Source organism: Dipodomys ordii, unplaced genomic scaffold, assembly GCF_000151885.1.
Source record: "Dipodomys ordii isolate 6190 unplaced genomic scaffold, Dord_2.0 Scaffold10, whole genome shotgun sequence".
Lineage (NCBI taxonomy): Eukaryota > Metazoa > Chordata > Mammalia > Rodentia > Heteromyidae > Dipodomys > Dipodomys ordii.
The window spans coordinates 12,853,775-12,875,670 of record NW_012267226.1 but is presented as its reverse complement, the minus strand read 5'-3'; the positions used below and the strand labels follow the sequence as shown (position 1 = coordinate 12,875,670).

General features: G+C 38.6%; 1 protein-coding gene across 1 annotated transcript in view; it reads right to left on the bottom strand.

The window, feature by feature from the left end:
- Gria4 (glutamate receptor, ionotropic, AMPA 4) overlaps positions 1–21,896 on the bottom strand; it is a 269,646-nt gene that overhangs the window by 42,475 nt on the left and 205,275 nt on the right. Inside the window, exons 6-11 of the mRNA XM_013009473.1 lie at positions 17,446–17,613; positions 16,095–16,199; positions 11,796–11,906; positions 5,022–5,228; positions 4,404–4,465; positions 2,439–2,511 (exon numbers count right to left, since the gene is read on the bottom strand). Of these exons, the coding sequence (XP_012864927.1) occupies positions 2,439–2,511; positions 4,404–4,465; positions 5,022–5,228; positions 11,796–11,906; positions 16,095–16,199; positions 17,446–17,613 (726 nt within the window). The remainder of the gene's footprint in view (positions 1–2,438; positions 2,512–4,403; positions 4,466–5,021; positions 5,229–11,795; positions 11,907–16,094; positions 16,200–17,445; positions 17,614–21,896) is intronic.

Genomic DNA, 21,896 nt, shown 5'->3' with positions numbered 1-21,896 from the left:
CCTGAACTCTGGGCCTGGGCGCTGTCCCTCAGCTCTTCAGCTCAAGGCTAGCACTCTACCACTTGAGCCACAGCGCTACTTCCGGCTTTTTTCTTATGTGGTGCTGAAGAATCGAACCCAGGGCCTCGAGTATGCAAGGCAAGTGCTCTACCACTGAGCCACTTTCCCAGCCCCTGAAACAAAGTCTTATAGCCAAAGCTGAACTCAAATTTGGGCCTCACCCTTTGGATGCTAGCACCTGGCCATGCCTGAGTGTGCACAACATTTGTATTGGTGCTAGCAGTTTGATAAGAGGATGAGCAATAGGAAAGAGTGGATAAGTAAAATAACTTGAACTCAAATGACTCTGTTTAAGGATCTGGAAGAGTGCAGAGGAAGAGACTTAATAGTCTTTCCATATGGCTGAATTTCTGAATTTCTTGGCCAGGCCTGCTGCCAGGCTACAGCCCTTTCTGTTTCATTTGGAAGGTTGCCACAGATTCATTACTTGGCCACCCTCAATGTTATGAATTGCAAATTTCAAACAGTCCTTTCTTCTTTCTTCCTTTCCAGCTATTAGAAAAACCAATCATAAAGGCTGTGTTTGTATGATAAAAGACAAGCCTTTGTTTGACAACATTTTTCAACTCAGTCCCCCACAAAAATCTGGAAATGGGCTTTTCCCCCCTTGCACATCCTTTCATTTTTCTACTCCCATTAATAAAAAGATTCTGGGACACAGTCACTTCAGAAGATATTATGATTATAACTCGGTTGCCTCCTTTTCAGAGTTCTTGATGGTCAGCAATTCTCTCTCCAGTGTCTATGAGTATAAAATGAGAATATCTCTTGTCTGTTTATTTCAAAGCGGTTCCTGTGATTATCTATTAAAATCCTTAATAGGCTTTTAGTGAGTGTGTACTGAGGGATTTCATATCTGATGCTGATGACAATATTTTAAATGGTTCATTTAATGCTCTTAACAATCTTATTTTTCTCCATCTTGTGGATGGAGGCTTTGAGTGAGGAGTTTTACATATCACGGCTGCTCTGGGGTCAGAGCCTGTTTAATCCTAACAACTCAAAAATCAAATGAAAAAAAAATGAGGTGTAGAAACCAAGAGTCGTATGATCCTTACATCGAAAAGGAGTTTTGATTTACTTTAAAATAAACACACTTGGGGCTGGGAAGGTGGCTCAGTGGTAGAGTGCTTGCCTCGCATACATGAGGCCCTAGGTTTGATTCCTCAGCACCACATAAGCAGAAAAAAGTTGGAAGTGGCACATGGCTCAAGTGGTAGGGCACTAGCCTTGAGCTGAAGAGCTGAGGGACAGCGCCCAGGCCCAGAGTTCAGCCCCATGACTGACAAAATAAAAATAAAATCACTTGACACCAAAAACATAATGACAAACATTTTCATATCCTAGGGCTCCTTGGACTGATGTGAGAGGGTCAGCCAGGAATGAGGATGGAAAAGATACACTGAAATCAGGCTGTCACTTGGGGACTGAGATTTGGCCTTATACCCCTTCAAGTGAGAATACACGGACATTTTAGCCTAAATGTCCATGTATGCTAAAATGAGAACTATTATTTGGTCTGTTGTTACCATTTCAAGGATAATAATTTTCCATATACAAGTAATATTAGGACCTGCAATAGAAAAATTAGCACATAAAAGCAGATCACAAATTAGAATGTGTTATCTTGCTCTTATCACTCACTCTTCTTCATTCTTTATTCCCTGCTAGACTTCGCTCTAAGATGATTGTTCTCTTTTTTGGGGAGAAGGGAGGGCTGTACCAGGGCTTGAGCTTAGGGCCTAAACACTGTCTCTGAGCTTTTTGGTTGAGCCACAGTTCTACCTCTGGCTTTTTGCTGGTTAACTGGAGATAAAAGAGTCTCACAGATTTTCCTGCTCTGGCTGGTTTTAAACCACAACCCTCAGATCTCAGCTTCCTGAGTAGCTGATTGCAGGAAAGAGCTATTGGCACCTGGCCTATATTTCTCTTTTTACAAAATAGAGCCACACAAAACTATGTTTCATGTTTTCTTTTCTCAATAGAACACGATATCTATTTTCTCATTTCAACATGCAAATCTAAAGTAAGTTTCTATTATTCCAAATATTGTATCTTATATACAGTGAAAATTTAAAAAAATTCAGTCAAATTCCTATTTTGTGGGGTAGCTGTACTGTTTTCAGCTTTGCACAATTTAAAACTGTAGCTATGAAAAAATTTTAAAGACAAGTTTTCACACATGTCTTGACTATTTAAGATAAATTTCTAGGACTGGGGATGTAACTTAGTGGAAAAAATCCTGTTTAGCACATATGAAGTCCTGTGTTTGGTGTCCAGTCATTGAAAAAAAAAGACTTTTTTTTAATGTCAAGGTATATTTTCCTCCTTTCTTCAAAAGTATCGCAAATTTGCAATGTCCCCAGAACCACCTATACGAAAGCATTTTCAACCTTGATCTCTAGAACCTGCTTGCGCTTCTTTACATTCCTGTTTATCTTTTCCAGTTTTCTACAGGGAAAAGTAGAAACTCATTGTTTTGTTCTCAAAATTTCTACACAGCCTAAACTGACCTTGAGCCAATACTCTTCCTGCCTCAGTCTCCCTTTGGCTAGGATTAGAGGCACGAGGCACCACATTTGGCTGCACTATGCAAGTTTAAATTTTGTGGCAGTTCTATGACATTGTCTTCTTGTGTTCTCAGCATTTCCTTTCATAGAGTAGGAATATCCCTTTCTTGTCAATATGACATACTGACCATTCCCAATCTAAAAGTCAGTCATCTGAAGTGAGTGTCAACATATTGACACACGTAGAAAATTCTACTGTGATATAGGTTGTGGTCAAGATTTGGTTCAATGTACAGAAACTTTGTTTACCGAACAAAGTTATCTACAATTATATACCAAATTACATTCAAACCGTCTACAAGGTGTGGACTAAACACAAATGAATTTTTGTGCTTTTGACCTGGAGGTCCTTTCCCAAAATATTTCATTAAATATATGCAAATCTTCCCAAATCAGAAAAGACTCCTATTCTGAAATTTTCTTGGTCTCAAGTATTTTTCATAAAAGGCTCAATCTGTAGTTCTAACACAATAATATCAATGCCTAAAAGTCGCTTACTATACCAGAAGTTTAAAACAACATACAAGAACAACTATATTAGAGGCCCTTTTGTCTTTGAAACGTAAAACTCACTATGAACTTGTGCATGGATTCGGGGGTAAAATATGATTTGCTTTCTTAAAAGCTGCATTTCCCTGCCTTCATTTAAGGGTCACGCAAGCAGTCAGCAATTCTCCCTCATGGATATAAAACTGATGGTTTTATAATGTCTAACCAGTTTCTCTTACTGCTGAGGCTTTTAGCTGCGATACTGTTCTGGGCAGAAAATACTCACTGCTTCATGTCCTAAGAAACAGGATGCAGAATCATGACTGCACTTCTGGTTAGGAATTCGAGTCTCTCTGAGGACTTAAGTCCTAAAGATTTCCATGGGTAATTTTTTTCCCCCTGGGGAATGATTTTTTTTTCCTTGTGCCAGTCTTGGTGTTTGAACACAGGGCCTTGAGCTTCTTTTATCTTAAGGCTTGAACCACAGCTCCATTTCTGACTTTTTTTTTGGTAGTCAACTGGAGATAAGAGTCACACTGGACTTTCCAGCTGGGGCTGGCTTCTAACTGAGATCCTGAGATCTCAGCCTTCGGAGTAGCTAGCATGGCAGGTGATAGTCACACCCAGATTTCTCTCTATCACCTTTTCACTGTGAAGGGAATTAGCAGAGAAGAAATGCTTTGAAAGTGAAATGTGAAACAGAAGCCTAGCTTTGAGAAACTTCAGAACACATTTCAAGCACATGTGACTTCGGTTGCAGGCTAAGCAGGGCTCGCTGTGAATTCTATACAGACTGTGTTTCTCATATGTAGGCGTAGCTTGCCTCTCCTAACCGTCAGCCCGATTTTACACACTGCAGTGGTGGCCGATGCAGTGATTGTGATCTTGTTCATTCAGGCAGGGAGGATGGTGCTGTTTTTGCCCTTGGCTATCAATGTTACACGGAATACCCATCACACAAAAGGGAAGAGCCCGGCTGCCTTGTGGGAGGCAGAAAAATTCTAGCTTTGGTGTGTTGTTATGGATGCTAGAATAAGAACTAAAAACAGATGCATTATATAAAGTGTAAATTGGTGGTGTCCTGGGGGAACTGTAAGATTCTCACATTATTGATGAATATGTCTTGAAGATTATCTTTAAGTAGTTATACAAAGGGTGTGTTTCAATTCAACATATCATTCAAAAAGTACAATGCATGTTGATCAATGTCACCCTTCCACTGCTCTCCCCCATCTCTCCCCACCCCACCCAAGTCATCCTCTACTGACTTGGCTCCATTTTTACATAGGTGCATTGAACACAATGACTGCATTCATCCGCCCTTCCACTCTCCTTTCCAATGCCTCCTGATATTTAATACAAATGAAAGGTTCCATTTTCACAAATGTACATTGAATATGACTGCGTTTGCCTACCTTTCCACTCTCCATTTGTATGCCCCTTGGTGAGTATTTTTATAAAAACTAAAGAAGTGTGTGATGAGTGGTTGCTTAAAAGATACTTAGGAGCAGTTATGAACTCTGGTTATGTAATGAGTAGATAAATAGAAAAAAAATGACCAACTTTACACTGTTGGCGGAAATCCATTCCTGTAATTTGTCAACTAACACAAAACTGTAGAACTGTTTCACGGTTCTACGGTATAGCACAGATTCACCAGTCATTTCTTAAAAGTAGGATGGCATATTCTGAATGTGAATATTTTCTGATTTTGAAGTCAATACCAGTGTCATTCTTTGGAAAGTGCATACTTTTTTTTTTTTCGTGAAGTACGGAACCACGGGAATATTCTTTATGCCTCTGGGAACATAGCGGTAAACTGAATAAACGGTAATAGACGTTTACACACGAAGACGTACCTGACGAAAGGAAGGAAAGTTTTCAATAAATGGATTTGCTTACCCCGTAAACAAGCTCTCCTACCATCCCATTCCAGATTTTGGTATCTGCATCCCTTGCTCCGTATTTTCCATCGGGGACAATGGCAATTTTATACTTGATACCAATGTGTTTTGCAATTTCAGATGCCAAGTCCACACAGTATCCTTCATACTTGTCGTTTCCTTCAAACATTTCGTGATTTTTCTTGTACATAACATAGGGGGATTCCTATAATGAGAGAAGCAGAACTGTAAAGGAGAAACTGTAAAACATTTGAAAAACCGTTCTGTAACTGTCCAGGCTCAGGGTTTGAAAACCTTCCATGTAACTGTCCTGTTTCAGATTTTAGTATTGATAGCACAGATGAGTTGGGGTGGCTACACATTAAACAGATCAGTATATGAATATGTTTAGAAGGATGTGAACTTGCAGAGTAAAATCTGCAGAGTAGCTGTCCATTGAGTGATTGTTACATACCTAGCACTGTGATGGTGATAGGAAAAATGTCCATTGGTATTTCTCTAGAGAGAGTTATCTTCTTTGGCAATGAAATGAGCACGTGTGAAATGTTTCATGAATGAAGAGCTATTTAGTGTTCAGTTTAGTGTAATGAAAGCTTATTAAAGGCCACATGTCTCCACGTAGTCCATTTTTAAGCCATGTTCTGCTGTGACTTTCTTTAAGGAAAGTGTTATATCATTTTTCTTTGATCACTAATGTTTTTCTCAGAGCAAGCAGTAGCTGCAGAATAGTTCAAAGAGGCAAACTAATAGCTCAGAAATCCTATGTAGCTAGTTATTTGCATTAAAATTGCTTTCCCACAGTGTCTAGTTTTTTACTTTTAAAAAGGTTGTGGAAGCTAATGGTTCTGTAGTTGTGAGTAAACACTCGAAGTGGTATTCTCATTTTGTTTTCTAAGCAAGTGAGTCAGAAAATATGAAGAATTACTGTGACCATGTTTACAAATAAAATGTTGGTGGCTAGTAACTTCTAGGCTTTTATGATACATATAGCACACACACATCAAACCATTTAAAAGTGTCAATTAAAGAGACATGCAAAAAATATTTGATTTTATAAATGGCACCTAAAGCCACCAATTAAAAGGTAGTGTAGTGAATCTCCAGTATGGAGAGAGTTTTTGGTCACATCTTATTTGTTCACCACTTTTGGGCCCAACATTACTGAATATAACATGTATTTTATGGAGTGTGTTATCACCTGGAGTGGTGGTTCACAGTAACCTTTCCTTTTCCCTGACTGACGAAGTTGACTTAGCTCTTGGAGCTCCGTGCTACAATTTACTTTGCAGAACACGGCAATCCACACCAGCAGTGACCGTTTTTTTTTTTTTTTCTTAAAGTACTACAAGAGGACAACTCCATTTTCAAGACTCAATAGAATGTAGAAATTAAATGATTTTTCTCACAGAGATGCCCTAAATGTGACTGTACATGGAAAAATTGTGCAAGATTTTCTATGTATCCTTTTTCTCTGTTCTGCTTTTACTTGACTTGGCCAAGTCACTCATATAGCTCCCCTTTCTTGGCATTTGACAAATATTCTAACACTGAGGGAAAAAGGTAAAGAAAGTTTCCTGCATAAAATTAGGCACCTAATCATCACTAATGGTAAAAAATGTTATAGAAAACATTTGCCACTTTCTAGGAGGTTTTTTTTCAAATTATCAGTGTGCTGAAGAAGATTGGCAAGTTGTTGTAAAGTTAATTTCTAAGATATGCTGCAAAATAGTAGTAGTCATTGCAAACAATCTGGGCATATTTTTTTATTATAGCCTAATCAAAACATGGATGATTATATAGATAGCAGGATGATCAACATGTTGGCAGAATGGTTAACATTCTAACTGAAGTAATTATATAGCTACCATATACAAGTACTACAAGCTGAGGATTTATGTGAAGGTGTATAGCATGACTCATTTGGCAAAAGGTTGAAGTAGATTTTTGAACAGGAATTTTGTCCCTAAGTTTTCATGCATGTTAGGTACCCATGTTATTATATTGATTCGGTGTTAAATTTAGCAAGTAATTTAAACTGTTCAATTTTCTCTGTATTATATAGTGAACAATTTTCTTAATGAAAACCTGCATGGCTATTATTTAATCAAACATCTACTAAACATCTCCTGTGTGCCAGACAAGCTTGCTAGGAGATGCGGATACAAAAAAAATACATAAAATTTGTCTTGTCCTCTTGTGATGACAAGTCATATAAATTTTTTTTGTAGTTAGGTTACAGCGGTATGAATGGTGGGGAAAATAATACTTAGCAGTGAAAAATCGTAACAACTCTTACTTAGTGCCACTCCATGCCAGATACAAAGCCTTAAGTCTTTATGCCCTTTTAGTAATGCCACACCTTCAAGTAGGCATTCCTCATTTGCACATGGAGACACGAGGAGTCAGGAAAGTTGTGTAATTCCCAGAGCTAACAGATGACAGAGCGTGAGTTACGTTTACACTCTGAATTATCTGAATTTCTGAAACTATTTGTATACCCAATCTCAATAGATATAACAAACCGAGATGGCCCGTGATTTCTAGCAAATCACTAGGGGGATTTGTGGGGCATCTTTGCAGAAGTCTTATTAGGGTCCCAGGTGTTCAATTACAAGTAGAAATGGAAGGATCTGAGGAGTGAAATGTGACCTCTCCTTCTGAATAGTATAACCAGTCTTGTTTACTGTCACTAATGGTGCTCTGTGGGACAACAATCTCTTGGAAGTCATTTTACAAGTATTTCTTCCTAGCGATGACCAGTTTATGATGATAACTTCCATAGTGTGATGGTGCTGCACATCTGCTCTGTGATAGCCGAAAGGAAATATAATCACAGTTATGTGAACTTTGATATAAATGAGTGAAGAGGAGTCCCAAACAAGAATCCTTTTCCTACTGTATTTAGCAAACAAAATGAGGTTAGTTGAATCTCAAGCAAACCATCCTTTTCTTTCTGTCTTTAGCAAAAACAAGACTGTGGAAACAAGATGCTTAGTAGCAAGAACTCAAGCTTTTCTAAATATCTCCCCCAAGATCCACTACAATGACCTTTGAAAACCACCTAAATAATGAAATCAGTTAATTTTCAGCCAATATGCTTAGCTAACTCTCCAAAGAATCTTAATAGAAAATATATACTGTATGAGTAAACATGTTTTAAGATGGCAGTGGAGATTTTTTTCTCCTCAAAAAACCCCAAGTAACTTGAATGTTTGAACATCTTAAGCTCAGCAAAAATAGCCTAGTTAAAAAGCAATAAGCCATTTGATGGAATGTATACCTAGCAGAGGGGGGCGTGTTACTATTTGGTACAAGGAAGAAAATAATGCCTTTGTGTCTTTGTACATATGTCTATCTATACATAAATATACATTTGTATGTTATTATAAATGTGCATACTGTGTATAACACATTTTTTGTGTAGATACAAAATTTTACATAGAGGTGAAAACATATTAGATACTGCCTAAACCTCTGGAAAGATTAAGTGTGATAGATGGGCGGAATTGTTTTTAGGTTTGTAAGATAATTCTGAGGGTATAGTGAGTAAATTTGGGTTTATGGAATTTCTTCCTAAAGGACTGTTATAAATCAGAAGGAAATACATTTTGGCTACATAATGTGTCCTACCCACTATCTGATGTTAGTAGTAAACCTTTGAGAAGAAAGAACTTGTCTGAAATATCATTGAAACATCTTTTGATTGCTAGATACAGTTCGGTAGCCAAAGAAGGCAGTGAAATTAGAGGGAAGATGACCACACACCTCTTCTCTCCAAATTGACTGTAAATTTCCTTTTCCACAGTTGCCATACTTAATCTAGTCCTACAGCCCAACATTATTACTTTGAATGCAAACAGTCACTGTGTCATGTATAACATCAGAGTGTGATAAAATTTGTAGTCAATAAAGCCTAAAGATAAAACTAGGAAAATGCCAATTTAGTTTCCATTTCAATTTAGCTATACCATAATCAATATGACTACCTTCAGGTAGTAAGGATTTATTTAAGTCATCCTTAAAAATAAGATCACTTTGTAGATATAAACAATACTGTTGGAGGAAAAAAAAATCCCAGTAGCATAAAAAACTAACATTACGTTTTGTTTCCAAATGATCACTGTTTTGACCATGAATTATGAATCCATTTTCTCTCACTATGACATGAAGTTCCCCTGAGTGTAGTTTTTGTCTGTTTTGCTCTATGACATATCCCCAGGGTCTATTACTGTGCCTAGCATACAGCAGACGCTCAATAAATATTTATGATGAATAACTGAATTTCTCAATCAATTTTATTTAACAGTAGCACACATCATTACAGTGTATCAACATATAAATAACAGCATACACAAAGGAAAGACAACTTTTAAAAACATCAAATGCCATATCAAGTCTGATCAAGATGGATCATTTCCATTGCTCATTCTCATCCTCTTTCTGTATCTAGATAGCCATAGTATATGCATTACAATATCTAGCCAATCCCGTCTGTACTGGGTGTTTTCCATGAATTTAGTTAATTATTACATGCAGGTGTCAATACCTCATTCATCTACAACAATAATGTTTCTTTCAAAGTGAATGAGGTGGCCGGGTTGTCAATAAATGTAAATACAAAGATACTTTCAGGGAAAGGATTCTAGTATGCTTTTTGGAATTACTGAATGATTGTGCAGTTGTAAATACTAGATGAATTACTTAAAGGAAGATTACATTTTTATACAAAAGACAGATACTAAGATTACACTATTTTGATAGCAAAAATATTGATGGCATCATTGTCAAACAACAGATATTTTGTACAGAGTATTTTTCACATATATAGAAACAATTGGATATTTTATTTTTTTTATAGCATGCCTTCCCCAGAACTAGTCATGCTTGAAAACTCAATTCAGTATTTTGGTTTTATGAATTATATATTCAATCTCTAGTAGCAGGGATTGAAAAGGATACTCGCTACATTATACCTATAGAGAACATTAACACATTTATTTCACAAAACAGGCAAAAATATTCAAAAAAGCTTTTCTAAGGGAAACACGGTATATTTGGGAAAACAAGCCCACAAAATCAGATTTTGGCTTTTAGAAAATCTACCCCCGGAAATAGGAATGATATAATTTCATTCTTTATGTATTCGGAGCTCATTGTATGAAATGGGAATTTGTATGTCAGAATTTCTAAATGATTCTTTTTCAACTTCTATCTTCTTGAAGAAGCTGAGGATTAATTCTTCTTCAGATTTTTAGGATCTCAGACAAGTCACACATAATTTTTTTTTAAAAAATTATTTTCTACAGTCCAGAGTTTGGTCAACCAAGAAGAATTCCACATGAAAAATAAGCTTAAATTTACTATACAGGAGAACAAGATTTGAACCTTAGTTGGGAATGGTCGAACATCGTTGGAACTCTTTTCGTCCTTGATCAATTTCTGAAAATAGGGTTCTTCATCAGAGGCTGAAAAGAGGAGGACCGTGCTGAAGTTTGACTTTCCATTACCATGGCCTTTTTTTTTTTTTTACTTTTGTGGCCTTTTTTTGTTTTAGGAAAAGAAATATATATTTATATTGCTTTTCAAAGTCCCATGCAAATAGTACACGATTAAGTTAGAAAGGTTTACACAGACACTGCTTTTGGTTGCTTTGCATTCTAAAAATCATTAACTTCCAATCAAGACTTAGAAGCTGGTGGATCCAAGGCAGAGGCAACTAATTGCAACCTAAAAATGCTTCTCTTTGGTGTTTTATGTTCTGACTTCAATGCCAGTGGTGCATCACTAAAAAACCTAAAGCTAAAAATTAAAATCATGTAAGCTAAAAAAAAAACCCTAAATAACATAAAAGGCTTCCATTTTATTTAAAGCAAAGGCTTCCATACATAATTAATCATTTGTTTTGCCTAAAGAGACAGTGAGCCGAGGATATAAAACTGGAAATTAAATAGGAAAGGTCACCGATTGTTGATCTCTCTTGACTACCATTGACTCTAAAGGGCATGTTTGACTTTAGAAGAGGGGGAAAGACATATATGATATTCTATTATTTAAAACACGAAAGCCGTGTTGTAAAAGCGGCCTTAAAATGTGGCATAGTTTTCATTTTGCATGGTCAAATGAAGCAATCATATTTTTCTTAATTCTTAGAATAAATTAGATGTGTTTTTCTCACTTGTCAACGAGAAAAATAATCGGTGCAAAAAGCCTCTTTAACATTAAAAATGAATATAAGAGAAAATTAACTTCTAATGCATCCAGTTATATAAAGCATGCCCATTAAAATCATCACATTAACTTCTCCACTCTTATAAACAGACAATTGAAATCATTCTGTTGATGATTAAACTGAGCTGATGATAACCTGAACAGGAGCATTTTCAAACACGATTAACTATGATTACATTGATGTCTGTAGAAATGTAATGACAATAATAGGGTTTTCCACTGGATATTTTCATGACTGGATGTTGACTTTGTGGTGCTCAGGTGCTGTGTCTGGGTCTTAAGTGTTCTACACATTTCCACTAGAGTTTGAGATGCTCTTTTTGTTGTTGTTGTTTTTAACATGTGTGCATTCTTCCAGGAACAACAATGCAACAAAAGGTAACACAAGCAAAAGTACTGAGTGTACTCAGGCTCCAGACAAACCTATTCAAAGCCACAGTAGACTTTTGGTGAATCAGCTTTACCCACCCTGTTAACCATGGCTGGGGAATTAAAACTGCCTGTACACGAAACGAAACACCATGAAGCATACACCAAAACTTACCATGATTGTGGTTACAACAACTGTTCTGTTCTCAATGGCTGCTGTGTCATTGCCCAGCGTGGGTACATCTTGAATCAAGACCAGTTTATCCATATCATTCCAGTAACCCACCTGTAAAATAATAATAATAAAATTACCTGAAACCACCCTTACCTTTTCTTGGAACAATGAATGATCTAATTAAGTAAGTCACCAGACCAAAGTTAAGAGGCAAATTGTTTAAAAAGTGAAAATTAAAAAGCAAATTAAAAAATAAAAGGATGACCAGTCTGTTTTCTTGATACTCAAGATAATGGCCTTGTTAATTACTTAACAAGCTTGCCATTTATGGACATGGAGTAGAAAAACTAAACTGGTAAGGGATGTTGGAAAAACATTCATCTCCTTCGGGCACTGGAAATAAGATGAATAGTCAATAAACATATATGGTGGACTCGATGTGCAATGTTGTTTGTCTTGAGATTGAGGGACCCCTGTTGTACTCAAAGTTAATTCTTTGGAGAACTCCTTTGATCAGACATGTATGGAAAAATCTGGCTAAATTCTCACACCAGCTCTGAATGGTTGAACAAGTGAAAGACTGAATGAAGGAATCTTATGGACACTGGGGGTCAGTGTTTCCTTGTGTTCAAGACAGTGAGCTTTGGAGTGACTGAAGTTTGGCTTCTGCTCTATCTCCACCTCTTTTAGGCTGACGATCTCTGAGCAGGCTACTTAATTTCTCTGTAATTCACCTTTCTATAGAACTGAGAGACATAGTTTTGTACTGTCCTGATAATGATATGTAAAAATGCACATTGGTTTCCTATAATGAGGACAGGCATATAACCTGCCCTCACTGGGTGAAATCTCAATTCTTAAGAATTCCTGAAATGGGGGGCTGGGAAGGTGGCTCAGTGGTAGAGCGCTCGCCTTACATGCATGAGGCCCTGGATTCGATTCCTCAGCACCACATAAGCAAAAAGAAAAAAGCTGGAAGTGGCGCTGTGGCTCGAGTGGTAGAGCGCTAGCCTTGAGCTGAAGAGCTGAGGGACAGCGCCCAGGCCCAGAGTTCAGGCCCCATGACCGGACCCCCCCCCCAAAAAAAAAGAATTCCTGAAATGGGGCTGGAAGTGTGGCTCAAGTGGTAGAGTGGGCACCTCCTGACAACAGGAGGGCCTGAGTTCAAACCCCAGTACCGCCCCTGACCACAAGAGGGAGTGGGAGAGGGAGAGGGAGGGAGAAAGAGAGAGGGGGGAGGGAGAGAGAGAGGGAAAGAGAGAGGGGGAGGGAGAGAAGGCAGAGAGAAGGGAGGGAGCAGGAGGGAGGGATAGAAGGAAGGGAGAGAGGAGGGAGGGAGATAGATGGGAGGAAGAGAGATGGGAGAGGGAAGAGAAAGGAGGGAGGGGGAGAGAGAAGGGAGGGGGAGAAGGGGCCAGGAGGGGAGAGAGGGAAGGGGAAGGTGGGAAAGAAAAACTCCTGAAACTGTAGGAGGCTGTCACCTGTCAGTAGTGGTAGGGGCTCATCATCCTAATCGGAAGACTCCACCATAGGTCGGGGCCTGGACTTCAGAAAGATTTGTATCTCTGCTTAATGAGACTCCATCCAATGTTCAGTTGCAGGAGTTGGCTCTGATCCATATTCAAGGCTAGCTCCCTCGCTAAGGCAAGTGTGCAATGAACAAGAGCGATTGCTCACTTCTCAGACTTACCACACGGCCTCTCCAGCACTGCTTCTCATGGTGGCTCATTTTTAAACATTAATATTCCTGATGGAATACCCGAGTGGATCGTTGGCACGGGAGAATGAAGACAGATGGGCCTGCACCATTTTACATTTCATATTTCTTTTAAGAGTCTTAGGTGAAAGTCAGCTGGGTGTAAAGATATACTGCTTGTGACTCTCCCAAATTCCTCGTTAACTCTCTCCCCTAAAACCTTAATTTCTGTTCTCATTGTGACTCAATAAGCAGTAGAGAAGATGCACAGCCACTAATAGCTTACTTGGTATTACTGCCCCGCCTTTCTTTCTCATGAAAGGTTGGCTGCTTGGTGACCTGTCTTTGTGACTAATGAGTCAACTATTTTGTTATTTCTTTTTGTGGTAGTGGGATTTGAACTCAGGGCTTCACATTTGCTAAGGAGATGTTCTACCATGAAAGCCAAGCCTCAGCCCTTTTGTGCTTTGGTGGATTGATTGGTTGGTTCTCGATTGATTGGATAGCATCTCATATTTTTGCTGAGGCTGGCCTTAGACTGTGATCCTCCTACCTATGTCTACTGCATAGCTCAGAGTACAGACTATCATCCATTGCAACTGCCTTATTTGTTGAGATGAGGGTCCTGCTAAGGTTTTCCCTGGGATGGCCTCAAGTTGCAATCTTCCCATTTTCACCTCCTGAGTAGGTGAGATTACAGGTGTAAGCCACCATGCCTGGTCCTAACCAAGAGTATTGTCTGTTCCACAGATGAACAGTTTGCTTTCTTTTGCTGGCAGTGGGCGAGCAGAGTGGGTAGAGTAGACAGTCAGGGAAGCCAGCGAATTTCTTCTTGGGAACCGTGGATCCTTGCTTTGCTTAGAGGAGCTTTGTGTGGGGACACCATTTGCCTGCCTAACTGATGTGTAGCAGACAGACTCAGTGTCTTGGGTATTAGCTGGCAGCCTGCACACACATGCCATTAAAAGGCTGGCAAGGTGGATGGCATTCAGGGCTGTGCCATGGAAACACAGGTGCAGCAGTACATCTGCCCGGTAGCAAAGCACAGCAGAGAAAGCCTCTGTGCTTTCTGAGTCGCCTTAACAATGCTGCTTCCTGCTTTCTTCCCAGTTATTGCCCGGCCTCGATCCACCTATCAGCTCTGTTTTCCAGGCTAACCCTGAGCCCCGCCCTCTCCATGTCTACTGCCTACGTGTTTCTCCCTTTATGAATTCAGTATCTTGCCTGGGTGCTAGTGGTTCACACCTATAATCCTATCTACTCAGAAAGCCAAGATCTTAGGACCCCAGCTCCAAGCAAGCTAGGGCAAGAAAGTTGGTGAGACTCAACCCCCAAAACCAGCAAAAAGCTGAAAGTGGAGCTGCAGCTCAAGTGGTAAAGTGCTAGCCTTGAGCATAAAAGCTCAGTGACAGCGCTCAGGCCCTGAATTCAAGTCTTAGGACTAGCACATGCACACCACACACACACACACACACACACACACACACACACAACATACATACACACAAACACACACACACTACACACACACACTTATGTAAGTATGTTCTACCTTACTAGAAAATAAATTCCACCCAGAGCAGATTCAGGCAGGGCCGGATAATTGAAAATTCTAGAGTTAGTTGTATCTGAACTAAAGTCTTTGTTTTCTCCTTTGACACAAAGGAAGAATCTAATAGTATTCAAATCACAGGCTTGTTGTATGAGATTCAAGTATTATGTAAAACTCCAAGATCAGTAGTGAGGCGTAGCAGGAATTTCATAAATTGTAGCTATCATTAAGACATTAAAGCAGCAGAGCATATTTTGGAAAGAATTCTTTGAACAACTAAGTACTGAAAAAGGTTTTAGATAATGCTAACTTGAACATCTGTTTTTTTTTTTTTTTCCCCCTTGAAATCTCAGAAAATCCTACAGAAAATCTTCCATGTTCATTGTAAGGTGCTGGTGGGGTTGTACAGTTGCCTTGTTTGAAGAATGTCAGGATGGTGGTTTCCCTCTCTCAAATGGCTTCACAATTAATAAATGGAAGTGCTTTTTGTCGCTTTACTGCATCTTGATTTTTTCTGTGCAGTAAGTTTTGCGGGATCTCTCTCTCTCTCTTGTATGCACTACTAAGTTTCAAACTAGGCAAGTGCTCTACCAGCTGAGCAATGTTCTTAAACCTTTTTGCTTTAGTTATCTTTTAGATAGAATATCATGCTTTTGTCTTGAGAAACACCTTGGAGTGTAATCCTCCTACCTCTTCTGTATAACTAGTATTATAAGCACGGGCTACCATTCAGAGCTTATTTTGTGGAATTCTTTTTGCTAAGCACTCTTCCCTGGCCATAATAATTCCATTATAAACAGAGGATCTTGGTAATGCGTAAATTAGAAGTTTCAGCTTTAGCACATCATTCAATATCAGCTTTATGCCATAAGAACTTATCTCAGCACAGATTATCAAGAAAATACTACATGTTAGTACTCTCTAAAGAGAAAGTGGAAATCTCAAGCTTCCAGTTGTCTCTCACCCATAGCCTTTCACAGATGCCACAGGCAAACTAGGAAAACAGAATCTTCTCTCTCCCCCCTCCCTTTCAGTTAAAATTGTTCCTCACCTTTCGCGGCCCTGTGCTCTTTAGCTCAAACACATCCATCGTGTAGTTGACTCTTCGTCCATAGTGGTCAAACTGGACATTGCCAGTCAGCCCTTGAATCCGCACCTGCAAAGGAAAGAGAAAATCCTAGGTGCTCATTTGCCCTTTCCCTTATCCACTCCACTTTGCACCTGCCTGGATGATGACCACACAGGATGGAGACCACACAGGATGGAGACCACACAGGATGGAAAACACACAGGATGGGGAACTTTAGGCTACAACCAAGACACTAGGATGACATTGAGTGTTCAAGCTATTGAAGTGTAATCAGAGACTGTCAAAGGGATCTAAAAAACCAATTTGCTGTATACTTACAAGAGGGCTGTGTTTATGCCTTATAAAGTTTCCATTTCAACTAACAGATTTCTTCTTCAATACATGAAGTATTTTTATAGGAATATACCTAACATTTACTTTTAGTTAGTGACTTTAGGTTTTATCCACATCATGGAATAGGTAGGCCCAATACCCATTCTAGAATACATTTTCTCTTTGTGAAAATTGAAATTATGGTATAAGAAATGGTGAAAAATACTCATGCTCAGATGATGCAAAATTTCTTTTTAATTCACTCCCTCCAGTTCTAGGGTTTGTGCTTAGAACTTCACACTTGCTTATCTTGAGTTCTTGGATGGTGCTCTATCACTTGAACCATGCCTCCAGCTTGGCTTTTTGTTGGTTAATTGGAGATAAGAGTCTCAGACACTTCTGCCTCAGCTGCCTTTGAACCATGATCCTCCTGATCTCAACTTCAGTAGCTAGGATTATTGGTGTGACCCTCTGGTGTCCGGCAAAATAGACCTTTTTGTGATACTAGTTTTTCTGGTTCACTTTTCTGCTTTGAACCAATGACATTACAGAAGATTTAAATCTATCTAGTCATTATATATAACATCTGTATTGTATGTCTAGTCGTTATATATTACATATATTATAAATGTCTAATCATTATATGACATTGTATTATATTTTATAATATATACATACATAATATAATTATGAATATATAGTATAACGTGTCCTCTCAGCAGTATTTAAGATGGCAGCAGCTTTACCAGTTTGGCCCTGGCCAAACAAACACATCTAGTGAGCTTATCTGTTGTGCTAAGGGACTGGAGTTTGAATAACTCTGTTCATCCTAACTACTCATTGATAAAAGATATGAACAGAGCATCTGGGATGATTCAAGCTTGACATATCAGAATGGTACAGTCATTGTAATGTACTTGTGCTCTAATACATTCATCGGTGTTCTTAAGCATGCCTGGTGAGGAAGAGCATGGGATGGATTGAGGACGCGTGTGATTACCTGCTTGAGCGTCCTCTCCATGTCAATTCCTTGGCCCCATGGAGCAGCAGGGTTCGCCAGACAATCCCCAGCATTTCCTCTCCTTGAAATGTCGATCTTCTGCCTTCGAAGGCTTCGGAACGTCTCAGCCATTACCAGGACTCCATCGTAAGTCAGAGCAGAGGTGTACTAATGAAGCAAAAATGATTACAGTGATGAATGTGATGGTCTTACCTAGCACACTGGAATCGTCTGGGGTTTCTACGGGTATGGGACAAAAGGACCACCTTCTCTGAAGGGCAGTTAGGTTACAAATAATTATTTTACTCTGTAATCAGAAAATTGCTATTCTCACTTGAATATAAAAACTGTATACCTGGGGCTGGGAAGGTGGCTCAGTGATAGAGTGCTTGCCTCACATGCATGAGGCCCTGGGTTCGATTCCTCAGCACCACATAAGCAGGAAAAGCTGGAAGTGGCACTGTGGGGCAAAGTGGTAAAGTGCTAGCCTTAAGCTGAAGAGCTGAGGGACAGCGCCCAAGCCCAAAGTTCAGGTCCCGCGACCGACAAAAACAAACAAACAAACCCCCAAAACAAAAACCCAACAGACAACAAAAACTGCATACCAAATTCTTTCATCTTTATTACTATTTTCCAGATGGTCCTGAGGCTTGAACTCAGGACCTGGGCACTGTCCCTGAGCTCTGTAGCTCTACAGCCACTTCCAGCTGTTAGTGGTTAATTGGAGTTAAGAGTTTCATGAGTAACCCCTATGTACTGTATTTTTACAATAAATCACACACATGCACACACACACACACACACACACACACACACACACACACACATATATATATATATATATATATATGTATGTATGTATAAAAGAGTCTCGTGGACTCAGATCACAGCTGCCTGAGTAGCTAGGATTACAGATATGTTACCAGTATCTGGCTTCATCTTAATTTTAAAAGGAGAAAACACTTTAAACAAAATAAATATTCTAATAAACAGTTGCCCATTAATCAGGAGGTCACAGGGGAAGTCTTTCTGTTGTGTGCAAGTGTGTAATCTGTGTGCAGCACTAGTATAGTGCCTAGAAGTCCATGGCAGGACTGGATCTCTAGAGAGCTGGGCTCTCTTATTCTTTTCATCCTGCAAAATGCCTACGAGGGCTTTTTGAGATTTCATTTATATTTATTGATTCCCAGTGTATATCTTAGTTTAGACTCTCAGAAGAATTAGTGGGTTTGCATGTTTCTATTCAGAAGTATCATGCTAGAAATAACATTCACAAGTGAATGTAGTCTCTGAACTAAACAGGAATGAATGCAACACATGGTAAGTGAAGGTGAGAGTTGATCATTCAGTTGACTCCAATGTAACAGAATCAAAGTGGGGATATGAAGTGTTGATCATCTGCTTTCTGATGGGGCCACTATATGCTTCTGAGAAAATAGGGAGCCCCAGGAAAAGGTAATTGAGATAAGAAGGGAAGTGAGAAAAGGCAGACACGAAAGTAGAATCTGGGAATCCTTTCTGAGAGAGTATGGTTAGCAAATTATTGAACACATGGGAAATAGATCAGGAATTTCTTGAAGCATGGCACCACAAAGACTACCATGTCCTTTAGGTAATATATATGTATATATATGATAATATATAGGTACATATTACATATATAATATACATATATAATATATTATATATAGGCAATTACCTATATGGTAATCGTTCTGTATTTATATGAGGGATAAGTTTGTGCTATGGGAAGTGGAAGATGGTTTCTTGGATTTTTCTGCTTGCTAACAAGGAAAACTCACTTGAAATGCCAATGGTATGCAATATTGCCATTATAATTGGTAGCATTCCAAAGATGAGAAAAACTCTGATATAGATAGAGCATGGAATATTTCATGAATTATAGCAAAGAACATTTCAATAATAGAAGACCTAACTATAAGCTTGTATTAGGATACATAATTAACCTTCCTGTGTATCTCCCCATGGTAAAGCAGGTTTAAGGACAAGCTCACCCCTGACAATTAACATAGAGTAGTTGAAAGATACACTAAAGATGGACATCCTCTACTGCTTGAACCAACACACATTTGAGTAGAGAAAACCATCAAATCATCACTGAGAAAGAAAACAAAATAAAAACAAGTAGAGTGACGCTTGCTAAGGAGATAAAAGGCAAGAGATAAATGTAATGCTAGTGTTTCAGGATCAAGGGAGGATAAAAGAAAACTGTTGTTGATATTTCAATAGGGAAAAAGTAGCTGAGAAGAGATAGCGGCGAAAAGCAAATGCACTTGGCTGTGGTTTAAAAAGTCCATCCATCTTTGTAAAATAAGTGAACTAGAGCAAAAGAATAGACCTCACACCGTGAGCCTGGGCAAAGGAGACCTCTAGCCACAGCAGCAAAGGCAGCGTGGAATTTGACAGGTCATATTACTGATAGATAGGAAGAAGCAGTTGTTTAAATTGGCTTTTACCTTTTCAAAGGCTCTGAGTCTTTCCCATGTGCCTCATTGTGTTACAGTCCAGCAAACTGTATTTATGGGCACACTTCTAGATAACACTGAGAAAATCCTTATTAGAGAAATGTTGCATTTTATGGCAGAGTAAAACTAGATCTCAGTCTAGAATCCCTCCATTACCCTGCCCAATGACCTGAATGACACCGTGAGTTCCGTTTCTCAAAGTGGTAGAATGGAATCACAGAGTATAGATTTGCAATTTGAAAAGAAAGAATTGAGAGAAATTCTAATTTTTCTACTCATAAGTTACAGGAATGGGGAATATGTTCTTCAGCTATGGAATGTAAGACCTAGACCTAGCCCCCCCAAAATAAACCCCAAACAAACAAGATAATAACTATCAACTGTATGCATTGTGAGGATGAAGTTTCATATCACATGTAAGAATTCTTTGAGTACTGTGTTTAGATACTGGTCCAGACTCACAAGGGTGGCTAAAGCTGAGAGTAGACAATCAATCATGGCCCCGTGGGTATGAAATAAGTATGTGAAGAATTCTATGAAATCCTCAATGAGTTTTACATCATCAAGGATCCTAGTGTAGAGGAGGAAAGCTCATGTTTATTGGTGGAAAAAGACAAAGTCTCCTAGACAGAGTGGAACTGAAGGTAGCCTTTGGAAATGTTTGGACTGGGACAGGTAGAAAAGAGATGAAGGACTGTGAGACCAAAGGCCAGCACCTGACAAGTGACACAGGGCTGTAGCTACAGCCACAGAAAGGCCTGTTCGTGGATTGTGGAGGACCTTTTTATTGTGTTTTAAAAGTAGAAAAGTGACAGGATGGAAAACCACGCTTTGAATCTTGGTTGAAATACTAAATAATTGAAGTGCAATTGATGTATTTATCATCAGTCATCACTCAGTTGGACTCTGTGCTTTTGAACTTGCCTTCCAGCTAATAGTTATTTGTGACTGTCAATCAATACTTGGGGGACCTTTTGTAGTGAAACATTGGATTCATCCATTATGCAGCCTAACAATGGTTGAAGAAGGGAACACTATCTTCCTGTTTCTGATTTCATGCTGTAAACCAGTGTCCTTTTAGTAGGCAGTTTAGTGACGTTTTCCCTACTCTTGTGCTTTTTGTCCTCCAATGATCAACTGTTTAATATGGTTCCAAATATAGTCTTGAGGGCTATCTAATGGTTCTATTGAATGTTTCTAAACTCTGATGTATGTTATGGAGTAACCAAGTTTGTTAATAAGTTTCATTCATGTCTAAGTTGGAGAGTAGCTGACTATGAGGTCAGCATTAATGAGCCAATGATATATGAAAAAAAGACTTCCTTAAATAGAAGCACACACACAAATGCAAGACTATGCATGGACTGGTTGACAAAAGGTGGTGTCCAGAGGTTCACAGAAACAAGCCTGATATGTACCATAAGTGTGATGGTTTAATACTTGCTCATTTATCCCTTGAGGAAATTTTACAGATCATAACTTCTACAATTAATGAAAACTGACCGCATATTAAATGGCTTCGGTATGCCTCAAATCATGTTAAAAAGGGCTTTGAAAATTATACATATAGTAATTATATATAAATATAAATTAGATATTTCTATATTATATTTCTATATTATGTTTATTAGAATTATATATAAATATATAACCATAAATTACATATTTGTATATTTATATGTTGTTTATTATATTTATATATAAATATATAACCAATCATTGCTTTAATTTAAAATTCTTTCTGTATGCTAACTGTCCATTCATGCAGAAGAGGAGAAATTGGCATAGTAAAAATAATTTTATAATTAAAAAGTGGAAAAAGCCGGGCGCTGGTGGCTCATGCCTGTAATCCTAGCTACTCAGGAGGCTGAGATCTGAGGATCACGGTTCAAAGCCAGCCCAGGCAGGAAAGGTCTATGAGACTCATTTTTTTTTTTATTGTTGGTCCTGGGGCTTGAACTCTGG